Source organism: Nicotiana tomentosiformis, chromosome 8 (assembly GCF_000390325.3).
Source record: "Nicotiana tomentosiformis chromosome 8, ASM39032v3, whole genome shotgun sequence".
Classification (NCBI taxonomy): Eukaryota; Viridiplantae; Streptophyta; class Magnoliopsida; order Solanales; family Solanaceae; genus Nicotiana; species Nicotiana tomentosiformis.
This window is the reverse complement of record NC_090819.1, coordinates 18,081,723-18,096,771: the sequence shown is the minus strand read 5'-3', so window position 1 is coordinate 18,096,771 and position 15,049 is coordinate 18,081,723. Positions and strand designations below refer to the sequence as shown.

Below are 15,049 nucleotides of genomic sequence, written 5' to 3'. Positions count from 1 at the left end.
AAACGAGGCGGCGATCTTTAGGGAAAATGGGGATTAGGGTTAGAGGGTGAGGGGTAATATAAAACGGGTAGGTTAATTATGGATCGTTGATCATTTGAGATCAATGGCCAGGATCACAAGGGAAACGGGGCGGGTTATTTGAGACGGGTTCCGTCCGGGTTTGAGACTAAGGGTCGTTTGGCTTTGGGCTGGGATGGACTGGGCTAAGGTTTGGGTAGTTTTGGGCCACCAATGTGGTCCAAATTTGGTTAGAATGGGCTATTATTTAAATACCCAAAATTTTATCAAAATGATTTATAAAAAATGCTTAATAAATAAATAAAAATATAATTTATGCACTGAAATGCTTAAAATAATAACTTATTATTATAAAAATATAAAATATGCTATTTTGACATAAATAATATAAAATAAAGAGCTCTTATGTATGAATATATGCCATTATTGTAAAATTGAATAAATAGCTTAAAAATGCTACTGTAATTATATGGAATGAAATAAAATATTTGAAACATATATCATAGGTACAAAAATAATTATTTTAGATAACTAAGTCATCACAAAATAATTTAAAAGGATAATTTAAATACAAGCAAAAATTAATTTAAAGGTCTAACAATTATGGAAAATTATAGAAAATGCTTGTATAGGTTTGTATACTAAATAATGATGCAAATATGCTATTTTGAAGGTATATATATATTTTGAAAAATATGAGAGCAAAATTGGGTATCAACACTAGCTTATTTGTTTATTCTATTATTTTGTAGTCTCTTCATTTTTAAACTAACTGTCTCTTATTTGTTTATTCTATTATTTTGCAGGGTTTGTATTCATCAGTTCAAGAATATCTTCCTGAATGTTAGCATAGAATGTGTGCAAGATATATTCTAGCTAACTAGCAACAAGAATGGAAGGGTATTGAGAGAAGAAATGTATTTTGGAGTTGTGCAACGTCAACTTATGAAGCTGGACTTAAAAGCAAATTTGGACAAGCTAAGTAAGCTAGGTCATATGAAGACATGATAAACTATAATCCTGAGAAATGGAGCAAAGTAATATTCAGAACTTCTTCCAAGTGTGACAATGTGGATAATAATATGGCTGAAAACTTCAATGCTTGGGTATTGGATCCTAAGCACAAGAAATGCTTGAAGAAATTAGAACAAAGATAATGAATAGGCTCACTAGAGTAAGGGCATTTGCAGATATTTGGAATGAAGGCATATCCCCAATGGCAATGATGGTATTGGTTATAAGTGTGGAGAGGTCAATGAAGTGCACAATACACTGAAATGATGATGTTGGGTATGAAGTTAAGGGGGCTACAAGGATTAAACACATTATCAAGTTTATTGAGGGAGTGTGTAGTTATAGAGCTTGGCAACTGAATGGGATACCTGTGCACTTGGTGTAGCAGCAATTCATCACAAAAGGCTTAATCTACTTGACTTCATTTCTGAGTGTTACAAGAAGGAGACCTACCTAAAAGCGTATTCTCATTTTATACATCCAGTATCATGTATGTAAATGTGGCATGAGCCAACAAATACAAAGGTTGAACCACCTCCTGTTAGAACAATGCCTGGAAGGCCTATAAAAAAAGGAGGTTGAGGAGATAAAAAGCAATGGAAAGCTTACAAAGAGAGGAATATCAATGAGTTGCTCAATTTGTAAGTTCACATTTCATAATAGAAGAAGATGTCCAAACAAACCTCAAAGCACTTCAGAGGCACTTTCTATCCATTTGATAGTACTTTACAATTGCTTTCTGTTAGTTGTTACTTTATAGTTGTTTTCTTACTAAGTTAAAGTGATGAAAATAGTTGTTTTCTATTGGTGTTTCTGTTAGTTTGAATCACTTTGAATGAGTGATGAAAGTAGTATTTTCTGATGAACACTATGTTAATTGATGAAAGTAGTTTGAATCAGTTATGAAAATAGTTGTTTCTATTAGTTTGAATACTTTGAATCAGTTATGAAAGTGGGATGAATCAGTTGCTTTCTGTTAGTTTTCTGATGAACACTACTTTATTTATGTTTATGCAAAGGGAGTGTCTCACTCACAAAAATCAACTTATAAAAAGAGATCGAAGGCTAACTCACAAGCGTATACTAGTAAGAAGAATGCTAAAAGCAAGGGTGGTAAAGAAAGAGTCAATAGCAAGATGGTGCAGAACTCACACACCTCAGATGTGCAGCAATCTCAGGTTTCAGATGTTCAACATTCTCAGGTTTCAGATATGCAACAATCTCAGGCAAGCAACATAGGTGTTCTTGCTGCATTTAAGAGGCCAAGAGTAGTGGGACATGGAGTATATGTTAGCAAAAGTTGCTATACATATGATAGAGGTAATGAGTAGTTTGGTGTGCTAATTTTGAGATTGCAGCTTTTACTTAGTTGTTTGATATATATATTTTTTCACTTAATTTTCAGCAAGGGAGGGTTGTTAGTAGGGTAATCAACAGTGGAGCAGTGGAAAGTTCACCCGTAGTAACTGATGATCTTGGTTATAAACCAAGTAAATGCCTGAAATGGAAGTGAAAGCAAGCAATCAAAACTAGACAACTTCAAAACAGAAATGATTTACTACAATATATAAGGTCAAAATCACCAAAAGATAGTGATAAAACTGGAGGTTTTTAAACTTCGGCATTACTCTATTATGGTTAGGAATTGATGTAAAATAGTACTTTGATTATGGATTGGATAATATTTTTGCGGTGCAAGTTATGACGTAAACTATTAAACTTGTTTTACTTTTATACTTTTGGAAAGCAAAATTAATGTAAAATTAATTAGTTCTATGCCTTTTGAGCTCCAATACAATGTGTTATTTCTAGCCACAACATAATCAACAGAACCAAAAACAAAAGGGGAATCGTTCACCTCTAATTCAAGATACCTCAAATAAAATGCCACAACTTAATCAACTACTTTTTACCTAATACAAACAAGGTTCATGGTTACACAACACCTCCTAACATTGAACAACCAAAAATACACATTGAAACCTAAACTAATAATAAGAAACATTTTCAAAAATTTTCTCTTCTTCAATTCAACCTCAAGTTCCATTTTATCCTTATGTAAGCCAAGAATTAACGCTTTTGATTGGCCATGAAATTCTAGATCATACCACTGAAAAAACCCACAAGCCACACGATCCTTAGCCAGAAAATTTTAACCAAGCCATTAGAAATAAAATGAAATCTTGGCCATAATATATCACATAACATATGATGATTTGAAAGATGATTACCCCCTAGTATTTGCATCCGGAAAAAACGTCTTCCTGAGTTAGCATTTGTCATTGATGTTCTCAAAGAAGCAGGCTGCCCACAACCACAAAAGATATTAAACCTCATGCTCTACAAATACTTGAAAGGGTATTCCTTCTTTCAAATAAATTTGGGTAAGAATGAAGGATGGATAAAACGAGATTCATAAGAAATAAACTCAATAATAACAAGAGAGAGAGGGAATTTCAAATGGATTCTGATGAAGAAATGGAGAAGAAATGTGGAAAATGGAGAAGAAACGTAAAAACAATGGTGAAGGAAGGTGTAATATAAAGAAAAAGAGGAGAAAATATAATTTTTTTTAAAAAGAGCTAATTAGCCGTTAGATTTTGTCAGGTGGGCCCATTTTAATGGTTATTGTCAGCCTTCACGCGCTCTTAAGCGATTTATTTCACACAATATGCCATATAAGCGACGATGGAGTTTTATTATGAAGGGGGATATGGTTTAGGGAGTTTTCGGGGATATGCGATAGTTTAGGTAGAGAATTGACAATGGTTGTATAGTTTAGGCGGGTTTGAGTATATTAACTCTATAATAAAATATGTAAGATTACTCATTAAAATGATATATAAAAATGTCCCCACTTAGCCGTGTCTAATGGTTAATTTGTGTTACCCTCTTTAAAAATTCAACTTTTCTATTTTTCCTTTATTTTCTTTATATTATAGCCCTCTTCCTCTTTTTCTTCTTCCTTTCCAAACTTACGGGTTTCATTTGAAAAGTTTTTTTCTCTTGTTTTTTCAGAAATTATCTTCCTTCTTCATTTTGGTCCTCTTCTTTCAACACTATATAGTCCACCAAAATCTCATAATTTTTAACAAACCCTACTGAAATTTTTACCAAACCCTAAACTTTTTATCCCAAATCTCGTATTAAATTGAAATTCCCAATAAAATCGAAGGTTAATGGAAAAAATACAATGTTTAATCGAAGTTTAATGACGAAAAATATGATTGAGACATGATGTAGCCATTATTGGAGGACTTGGAAGAGAATTCTTTAAAAAATAAAATGACAGTGTGCATATCCCTTCACCCTCTTTTTTTTAAACCCTCCAAATATTTACCCATTTAATTATTTTGATTATTAGTTAAATTTTTTAATGAAATTGATATTTAGATTAAGCTGAGTTAATAGAAGAGTGTATTACATGTACCATTAAAAAATTAATAAGTTTTTTTTAATTATATAAGAGTATATAGTTAAGGGTGATTTTAGTGATACCGGATAGTTTAACTAGGTAAACGAGATAGCTTAGTTTTTTTAAAAGGTATATTACCTCTTTAGAAAAAGGCTTTAAAGTAAAACGGAAAACTAATAGCAGCCCAAACCCGATTAGTAGAATCCGATAGTATTGAAAGACCAGTGGAGTTTCCCAGCTCATACCTCCTGCCGCTGACTGACCATTTCTTCAAACAAAACAACAGAACATCCTCAACAGAGAACAAAAAACGAAGAATAAAGGATGCCGTTGAGTGCAACAATGGTTGGAGCCCTTTTGGGATTAGGCACCCAAATGTATTCTAATGCCCTCCGGAAACTTCCTTACATGCGCCGTATGTATTCTTAAACATTACCCATTATTTTATTTTTGAAGTTTTAAATAAAAGTTTTTGAAATTTGGTTCTGACTTTTATTTTTTGTTTTGGTATTTTGTAGATCCGTGGGAGCATTTGTTGGGTATGGGAATTGGAGCAGTGGCTGCTAATCAGATGGTGAAATGGGAAGCTAAGAGTAATGAAGATCTTGATAAGTTGCTTGAGAAAGCTAGGCTTGCTAATGAGCGCCGTTATTTTGGTATGTTTCATTTCAAGATTTTTTTTGTTGAGTGTCTGAATTTTTTTAGTACCCTTTATTTGTATTTTTTTTTTGTTTTTAATTTTTTTTTGAAAGTGTGCAATTACTTAAGAGAGATGCAAGATTTGAAATTGACAATTTGAAAGTATGCAATTAGATGAAGTTCTGCTACTGAAAGTGCTAAAAATTGAATCTTTTCTGCTCCCAATGCTTTGTTCTAGTGGTTAGAACGCAACTTGTGATGTGTGGTTAAGCGCACCTTACTGGCTTGAACCTTGCCACAGATAAAATCCTGGTATTTTAGTGAAGAAGGATAGAAGAGAGGGATCCACCGAGTTTCGAACCATCACACGGGATTTCTCGATTATCAAAAGTTTTTGAGTCTTTTCCTTAAATTTATTGAAGGATATACATGCGAAGGTTTGTAATGTCAGAAAATCCTTTTCCACGGTAATTTTTCAAAAAATTTAAGTTGTTTCCTTAAAATTTATCAAAGGCTAGGCTTGCTAATGGGTGTCATGATTTTGGTAAGTTTCATATCAAGAAAATTTGTGTCGAGTACCATTATCTTGGGTAGTACCCTTTGTTGTATTTGTCCTTTTTTTTTCTTTTCTTTGTCGCGGTACCTATGGAATCACTTAGGAAAAATGAACAACAACAACAAACCCATTGTAATCTCACAAGTAAGGCTTGGGGAGGGTAGTGTGTGCGCATGACTTACCCTTGTCTTGTGAAGATAGAGAGGTTTTTCCCTTAGACCCTCGGCTCAAGTGAAATCTGAAAATAAGAAAATACGAAAACGATACTTATACTATTGGTATGGAACACTTAGGAAAGATGCAAGATTTAAAATTGACAACTGGGGATTGCTAACTATTGAATTTTTTCCATAAAAATAATTGAAGGGTGTATATGTGAGATGGATATTTGAAAAAACATTTTATCTTTTTCAAGTACACTTTATTGTAATTCATTTTTTCTATTTATTGGTACCTATGGAACCACTAAGAGAGATGCAAGATTTGAATTTGACAACTGCGGGATGTGAATAAATGAAGTTTGGTAACTGAAAGTGCTAAAAATTGAATCTTTTCCTTGAAATTTTGAAGGATATATATATGTGAGATAAGCTATGTTACTCGGACTCTTCAAAAATATTGTTGGGTGCGTGTCGGATCCTCCAAATTTAGTGCATTTTTGAAGGATCCGACACGGGTGCGGCAACACTTTTGGAGAGTCCGAGCAACATAAGAGATAAGTAATGTGATAAAAGCTTTTTAATCTTTTTCAAGTACCCTTTATTGTATTTGTCTTTTTCTATCTATTGACAACTATGCAATCACGTAAGAGATGCAAGATTTAGATGAGGGCCATGAGGCTACTGAAAGTGCTAAAACTTGATTTTTTCCCCTTAAAATTTATTGAAATATGTATATATTTGATGGGTAATGTGTTAAAAGATTTGTATTTTAAACACTCAACGATTTCTTCTGATCTAGCTAAGCCTTGGGAGGCCAGAGCTATTCAGTACCTGTGCTGGTGGGAGGTAGCAGGTACTCGATAGAATAGTCGAGGTGCGGCAACTCGTGAGTCATTGTCATGAAAAAGGAAGATTCTTTATTGGGGTACGGGTTCAAACAATGTGGCGAACTTCGGATGGTCTACTTATCTTGGTTGATCACAATCGTTTGTTGGTAAAATAAATACTTATTCTTTTGGAGGACGTAGTTGGGCAATGGTGGGAGGTCAGTGCAATTGATTGAGGAATGCTTAGAAAATGTGGGAACTTTTCCTGATTATATTCCTGCAAGTTTTTAGGGATGTCATTAATATAGTGAATCACCTGTTTTGAACTTTAGAAAAGCTGTCTTCTAGGAATATGGATATTGCTGCCAAAGGAACAAAGAAAAGATACGGGAAGAAAGGTATCCCGAAGTTAGTCTTTGCTCTGTGTGGGTTAGGCGCACGTCATTGAATCAAACCCCGTTGTAGATAAAAATCTAGTATATAAGTGGCTAAGGGTGTAGGGACGGTTCCATTATCCACCGAGTTTTAAACCATATGCCTCCGGCCCTTGGGGATTTCTTGATTATAAAAAAAAGTCTTTGCTCAGCCAACAACCCATATATTTACAGTTACCAATTGGGCCTTTATCTCTTTTGCTCCCTTGCTACTTCTACTGATTGACTTTCTGTCTTCTAGAAACAGGTATCTGTCGCCTCCACTGTTGAAGTTAAAAAAAATAAAATTAAGTACTGGAGTTACAGAACCAAGATTGATGAATTTAGAATTAGATCAGACTGAAATTCTCATGAAATATAGCTTCCATATGCTATTCATATTTTTTTTATACACGACATGGCGTGGTTGTCATAGACTTGATGATGAAAAGAAAAACATTAAGACTTATACTTGATTATATTTTGTTTTTCACCGACATAGGGTGTAGTTTATGTTATGTGGACTTACGTGTTGTTTGGTTTAAATTTGGTATCATCGTATGCTGATAGTTTGGGCTTGGGCATTAAGTTTATTTCTGAGGGTTGTTAAATCTGATGGTAATCGATTGGGCTCGGCCAAAAGAGGGAAAACAACATCAGACCCCAACCCTGTCTCTTAATTTGAATTAGAGTTGATGGTAGCCTTTTTGCCTAAAGAGACAGACCCAAGTGGGGCCATTTCCTCTGGCATAGAAGTACTCATTACCTTACACGGCCCAAGCAGTGAACCGATTAAAGAGTAACTGTGTTAGTTCATCTCCTACAAGTTCGTTCTTACGCAGGAGAGTATTCCTGTCATACAGGGATAGAGTGCAAAAAATTCTTCAATAGCAGTTTCGATCTCCCTGGGGATCTTAGGAGGACCAGCTTTCATCCACAATCTAACCCGACACCTCTCTTTCATATCCAAATCAGTCTCTACCAGCCCACCAAGCATGTCTCCAATCAACTGAAAAATATTGGGGGACCGTAGTTGGAGAGGGAATCCATACGATCTTTCCCAAGTAGTTTTTGGGTCCTTTTCACGCATCAGGGGATCACCATTTGAGCTGCAACTCAAGGCCTTTCCAAAACCACCTAACCATTTGGTTCTATTTGCCTCCTCCACCGAGTGAAAATCAACCCATGGCTAAGATCCGAAATACCACATGTATTAAATGTCCACTTTTGCAGTTCGGTAGAAACCTTAAAGTACTCACAGTGCAGCTGTTCCACTAGGCATCTACAAGAGTAGCAATTTTGGATTTTGTTTGTTTCTGCATTTATCAACAATCTATTAAATCTACTGGCCAACTGAGACCCTTGACAACACGTGTAGCTCTTGAAAGGCTGTTGAAGTGTTAGACTGGAGTTGGGAGTGTGTCTTTTTACAACAAACCTCCATTCTTTGGCTTCTATGTCTGACCATCCAGCATACAGTGAGAACTCAGCGAAAAATGCTGAACCTTTTCCTTTGTCTATACATGGTGAAAATTCTCAAGTATTTGTTGAATCTATAGAAGTTCTGAAAAACCATGACTTATTTCTCCTTCCTCACCAATCTGCTATTGGCATCACCAGGTTTTTCAGAAGCGACAACTGTTATCTGGCAACTTCGTAACATGAGTAGTTTCGAGCAACAATTCCTGCTTACAAAATCCAGCTTTCTCTTAATCCACTTATGCCAGACATCATGTTTAGCGGCTTTTCTTTGATCTCAAAAGACTTACGACCAACTATAAAAAGGCCTCTTCTATCCATTGGTGAGGGAAAGCAACTAGTTTTTAGAAGCTATCTTGCTCGGGCTTTTCAAAAATGCCGCCGGATGCATCATGCATGTCAAATCTTCCAAAAGTAGTGCATTTTTTGAGGATCTGACATGAGTGCGGCACCATTTTTGAAGAGTTCCAGCAGCATAGTTTAGAAGATCACAAGTTGGATTATCTAGTGAAAACTGGTCAGCGAGGTTAGGTTTGCGGGGAGGTGAAAGATGGAGGAGAAACTTTGGTATGGGCGTGGAACGCTGGGAAGGTTAATTGGAGGGGAAGAGAAGGTAAGGCCTAACTCCTATGCTCTAAAACAAAATTCTTCGAAAAGACATATGAGGTTGTTCAATGGCCTCTTGTAATATTTTAATGATGCTTTCCTTTCCAACCATTCTACCGGCAATCTGGCATAGTACTATATTTAAACAATAGAAACATCTTATCAACACCCCAAAACCTAACTCTCCCCCATGCTTCAACGCTTCATTCTCCGAAATGAAATACGCTGCGTGAGAGACAACCAAATTTTCCCCATCTCTCTCTCTCCCCTCTCCGAAGAATCAGCAAGATACATATCCTCATCATCATCAGACAAAAATGTTTGTTCCTTCGTCACAATTCCCTGTCCCTTGCCATCCACATCTGTTTGCCTCTTTATTTTCGTCCTCTGATGTCCTCCTACATCTCCTTCTTGAATTGCTATTCCTTTGTTGGAATGGGGAATCAAGCTAGAATTGTCTCCATATACAATTGCAGCATGTGTTAAATCAGCTAAACCAGGAAATATATTGCTACTCTATGTGGAAAGGGTCAGACACAACTGGGAGATCTGATGGTGGTAGCGAAGTGGATGGAGGCTGCTGGTCCATAAAGTCAGCAGCAGCATAGAACCTAGGGACGAGGATGGTGGCTGGATCTGACCAAGGAAAAGAAGGATATTCAGGAAAATCTAAAATTCCCCATTTTCACCCATTTCTCTTATCATTCGCAAACTAACATTTCAAATTGGAATTGTAAACTCAATCCTGCATCTGGATGTGCTCTATCCTGCTGAAACCACCCTGCAACTTTTTCCCTCAACATTTCCTAAAAGCTCCTCCACCCTATCAAATCGTTCATTTATCTGGTTAAAATTTTGCAATAACGTCTCCATATGTTGGGCTATTTTTTCCATCATACTAGATTGTTGAACTCTTGGTCGATGCCTCCTCTCCTGTCTTGGCCTTTCTTTCTCCCTTTACCTTTTTGGACCATCGTTTTCAAATTTTTTTCCAAATATTTTTTTGATCATGCTGGTAGAAACAATGATATACAACTTTGGAGTTGGTTTCACTTCAACATCCCTAACTAACTGCATGATAGTAGTAGGGAAGAAAATGTTATACATATTCTTTTCAAATTTATAGGCTTGAATGTTAGTATCAATAATTCTACCAACATTTTCAAGCATTCTATCTTAGATGCTATATCTTAAAGAAAGCTTAATTTTATTTAAAAACCAATGTTGTTAAGAATTTCGCCTCGATAGACATTTGGTGTAGAAATTGTTATTGATTATCTCATGAAGGTTCTTTCTTTCTCCCCGTATTTCCTTTTTGGACTCTTATATTTTTCAAGCTTTTTCCATTTTGTTTTTTGATCGTATTGTTAGAAACAACTATATACAACTTTGGAGTTGGTTTACTCCATCTTCCCTAACTAACATCGTGATAATAGAAGGGTAAATAATGCTACGAACATTTAAGTCTAATTTACATGTTTGAATGTTAGTATTAATAGTTCTACCAACATTGATAGACATTCTATTATAGATGGCATACAGTAAAAGTATTGTTGGAGCTTATACTTTTGAATTGTAAGAACTTGGTAACAACCTAGTGCTAAGAAAAACAAGGATGGCTCTGACAACATACCCAATGTTCCATCCCAACATGCTTTATCTTGCTCCAGAGCCATCATACGTCTAATCTATACCAAAAGGAAACAAGCTGGTATCTCCTTCGACATCTGCCTAATTAGTAGTTCTTGTAAAAATGTGAGTAATCTGGTCATCAACATTATCAAGATCATATAGATGATTAATTTTCTTAGTGAAATAGGAGATGGTTTCGTTAAAGCCTGATTTCATCATCCTCTTTGTGCTCGAAACCTAAGTGCTCAAAACATATCTATATTTTTTTTGAGCCGGATACATCTAACCCAAGTTTTGATGCATCGACACTTGAGAAGTCTCCACATGACACGTACCATTCGATGCGTCGAGGCCCCTTTTCAACGCATCGAAAGTTGAAATTTTAAATTTTTTACTAGACCTTTAAAAAAAGGGACCGCTAGAATGTTGTAAAATCGTGGTGTCATTCTTCATTGTCCTTACTGCTGGAAAATCACCAGTACTAACCCTTTTTTTCTTCCTTTCTTTCACTAACTTCCGTGAGTCCAGAGAAAACATTGATTTGATACACCAAAAAGGGGGTGAAATTTCACGTAGAAGGAGATTTTGACGAAACCATCTCGTAAATCGTAAATCATCATCAATGGCACACCTTTGTGCTCCCACCAGGCGATTTCTATATGGAATATGTGCTGGAATGCTACCAAGATTTGGGAAAGGGTTTGGAATTTTCAGCGGTAAGAAAAAAAATTGATTGTTCTTCTGAGAAAATTAATCACCTCTACACCCAAGGGTTGGCCTACTGGATGAGAACCTGAGGTCTCAGGCTCAAATTCCAGCGGAGACAAAAAATACTGGGTGACCTTTTTATCTGTCCAAGTTTTGGTGGATACAATTACCTGGTACTTGTTGCTAGTGGGAGGTAGCAGTTATCTCGTGGAATTAGTCGAGGTATGCGCAAGCTAACCCGGACACCATAGTTATCTAAAAAAGATTGATCACCTCTATGATCTTGATAATATTGATGACCATGTCACTCATTTTTTTACAATAACTACGAATTATACAGATGTTAAGGGAGATACTAGCTTCTTTTCTTTTAGTATAGATTGGACGTATGATGGCTCCAGAGTAGGACAAAGCATGTTTGGATGGAACATTGGGAATGCTGCCAGAGCCATCCTTGCTTTTTTAGTACTAGGTTGATACCGAGTTCTCACAATTCAAAAATTTATGCTCCAACAATATTTTTACTCTATGCCATCTATAATAGAATACTTGTCAATGTTTGTTAGAATTATTAATACTAACAATCAAGCATGTAAGTTTAACTCAAATGTTGTATTATTTTCTTCCCTTACCATTACCCTATTAGTTAGGGAAGCTGGAGTAAAACAAACTCCAAACTTGTGTATCATTATTTTCCTAATTAAATAATATATCATTATTTTTAACCACATGATCAAAAAATCTTTTTGGAACAAACTTGAAAAATTTGATGGCCCAAAAAGGAAAGGAGGGAGGAAGAAAGACCTTCATTAGATAATCACTAACATGTAGGATCAATAAATTCTTTCTAGAACTTGCATCAAATGTCTAGCGAGGCGAAATTCTTGACAATACTGATTTTTAAATGAAATCAGGTTTTCTTTGTTTCACTTTTCAGCCTCTTTGTTGTGACCTAAAAAAAAATAAAAGAAATAAATAAAATTATCAATCTCAAAAGGCTCATCATGACGAGGAGATGAAAATATTTTCCTAATTAAAGAATAAGCATAAACAAGGTAAATATTTGGTGAGCTTGGAAAAATTCTTCCCTAGCACCTACAATGTGAGGTTTGGACAAAATGCAGAAGAGGAAAATGCTCTCAAACAAATTCTTCCAAAGTACATGGAGGTTGTTTATTGGCCTCTTACAATATTATAATAATGCTTTTCAGGTTTCATGGTATGAGATCCCACGAACTTTACATTTATATTTTAGGCAAGAAAAAAGAAGTTAAATGTTAGATATCAAATATGCCCTCCGTCCCAATTTATGTGGCGACGTTTGACTTGGCACGAAGTTTAAGAAATAATGACTTTGTATATTTGTGGTCTAAGACAAGTCATGAACATATGTATGGCTATAAATCATCTCATTAAGAGTAAAATGAGAAGTTAAAAGTTAAGTTGTTTCTAAATATAAAAATGCGTCATTCTTTTTTTGGATAAACTAAAAGGAAAGCATGCCACATAAAATGGGACATAGGGAGTAGTACAAGAAATAGAATGACATGGTGTAAATTTCGAAAAAGGAAGACACTAGGAAACATGTCATAGGAAATCCTATTTTTTATGGTTAGACTTCTAAAACTGTAAGTAATTTCCCATGTATTTCCGAGGTTGTCGAGTTGAATAAACTCAATTATTTCTGAAAGCGATGTGGGTTCCAGTACAGTGAGCTATAGCTGTGGAATTCTGATGCCTTGATGTCCTTCCCTGTGTAGCATTGAAGTAATGATTCGGGTGTAGACCCTGAGATTAAGATCCTGGATTCAAATGCTATCCAAATACTGGTACTTATTATTAAATATGTTAACAAATCACTTGTAAAGAGGTGTTTGTTGTATCAGTTTGTGTTTCAAATAGCAGTTTAAGCATCGGGCAATAAAACGTATTGTAATCGGTGTTGCTGATTAAAAGCCCCTATTTGTCATAACTAACAAAAGCAAGAAGAAATTAGCGCAGTTAATATGTTCTCCATTTTTCATTCTACGGATTTTGAACATTTTTAGATATAAATGCCATAAGCCTATTGCTTATTAAAATGTTAAATCCATTTTTTACTTTATCAAAGAAAAAAAAGGGATTTCAACATTTTGGTAAGCAATGCATGAAGATGACTTATGAAATTTATATTTAAAATCAGGGGAACCCTTTAGAAAACTAGGCATGAAGAGTAGAAGCGCACTACTCTACCTAATTTGATATAGAATAGAAGCATATTACGATACCAAAGGCTCAATAAAACTGATGGAGAAAGGATGCGACTGCCCTTATGTTCAACCATGAAATAGAATCAACTTTTTGTTTCATGTTTGTGTCAGTATGCTTTAAGGTGTGGGCATTCTGAAAGTTGCTCTTCTGGATTCTATTTTTATGTTGGCGTGGCTTTCCCTTATGTTGTGTGTTTTCCCTTATGTTGTGTGTTTTCCGTTGCTAGATTCTTTGGGCTCTTGTTTTTCATTTGTTCTAATCTGGCTCGAAATTTTGTTGCAGATGATGATGAAGATTAATACTATCGGCGGTTTCCAGAGAGTATGTTGTGACAGCAGCTTATGAAGGGTCAAGTTGTTTTCTTAAGCCTGTTGTTTCCTCTTTGTAAGGTTGCAGTACATTGATCTTTGTATTGGTGAATAACACTTGCAATAATCATATTTCAATGGCTTGCAAATGTGTTCCCTAATAATGAGATTATTCATAGTTCCCTATGACTCTTTGGATCATTATATGTTATGAAACTCAATTTTTTACACAAAGAAAATCTTCTTTTCTGGCCCATGCTCTAGGGTGTGTTGGAATTAGATTCACCTCGTAACTTTACTGTCAATATAGCTAGTAAGTACAGCTTTCTGGCAAGGGCTTGAGATTGTCAGGATATAAATGAATTCTAGCTGAGCTTTATATTTTACAATTTTGACGAGTTCACTGCATACATGATTTACGATCCTGTCTTTCAATTTTCTATCTGCTACGGATTTCGAACAGATTTATACCTACAGATTATATAGGTTAAGGTATTAGCTGATATTGTTTCCTTGACATTCTTATGCTGGACTTTGGTCAAGATCTCCAATGTTATCATGTTGCAGTGCTATGACTGTTTTCCCTAGTACTAGTATTCTCACATGCAGTACCGGTTCACTCATTTTTTTTTTCCTGGTTTTCACCTCTGTATTCATTGTTCCGAGCTTGTAAGATCCTTTTCCGGTGACCTCGAGAATTTGGTACGGTCTTCCTAATTCGGGCTTAATTTTCCTTCATTAGGATTTCGGGTGTTGAGGGTGACTTTTCTTAGCACTAAGTTCCCGACATTAAAATATCGAAGATTAGTCCTCCGATTGTAGTATCTCTCGATTCGTTGCATTTGGGCAGCTAATCGGGTTCAGCTGAGAGTTTTTGTCCCTTCGCGGACATTCGGTAAAAAAGAAAAGAAAGAAATTTAGTTAGTTAAAGATGTTTCTTGCTTCTTACATTTAAGAACTGGGTTTAGTTTAGCAGTCAATGATGTGGGTGAAAAACATAGAAGACTAAGGTTCAAATTCTTG

The 15,049-nt window shown here is 35.4% G+C and overlaps 1 protein-coding gene across 2 annotated transcripts; it reads left to right on the top strand.

The window, feature by feature from the left end:
• Positions 1 to 4,609: 4,609 nt before the first annotated feature.
• On the top strand, positions 4,610 to 14,282 carry LOC104118037 (uncharacterized). 2 transcript variants are annotated; one of them, XM_009629206.4, is made up of 3 exons: positions 4,610 to 4,862; positions 4,966 to 5,103; positions 14,001 to 14,282. In XM_009629206.4, exons 1-3 carry the CDS (start codon positions 4,772 to 4,774, stop codon positions 14,015 to 14,017), a joined length of 246 nt encoding a protein of 81 aa, XP_009627501.1. In that variant the 5' UTR covers positions 4,610 to 4,771; the 3' UTR covers positions 14,018 to 14,282. The 2 variants fall into 2 exon arrangements, with proteins under 2 accessions (XP_009627501.1, XP_009627502.1); XM_009629207.4 differs by having other exon boundaries at positions 4,642 to 4,862; positions 14,004 to 14,282.
• The last annotated feature ends 767 nt before the right edge of the window (positions 14,283 to 15,049 follow it).

Bases quoted from the DNA above. Each gene is read 5' to 3' on its own strand.
- LOC104118037 (XM_009629206.4), top strand. From the start codon at position 4,772: ATGCCGTTGAGTGCAACAATGGTTGGAGCCCTTTTGGGATTAGGCACC. The intron at 4,863-4,965 runs GTATGTATTCTT...GGTATTTTGTAG, and splicing joins GAAACTTCCTTACATGCGCC to ATCCGTGGGAGCATTTGTTG.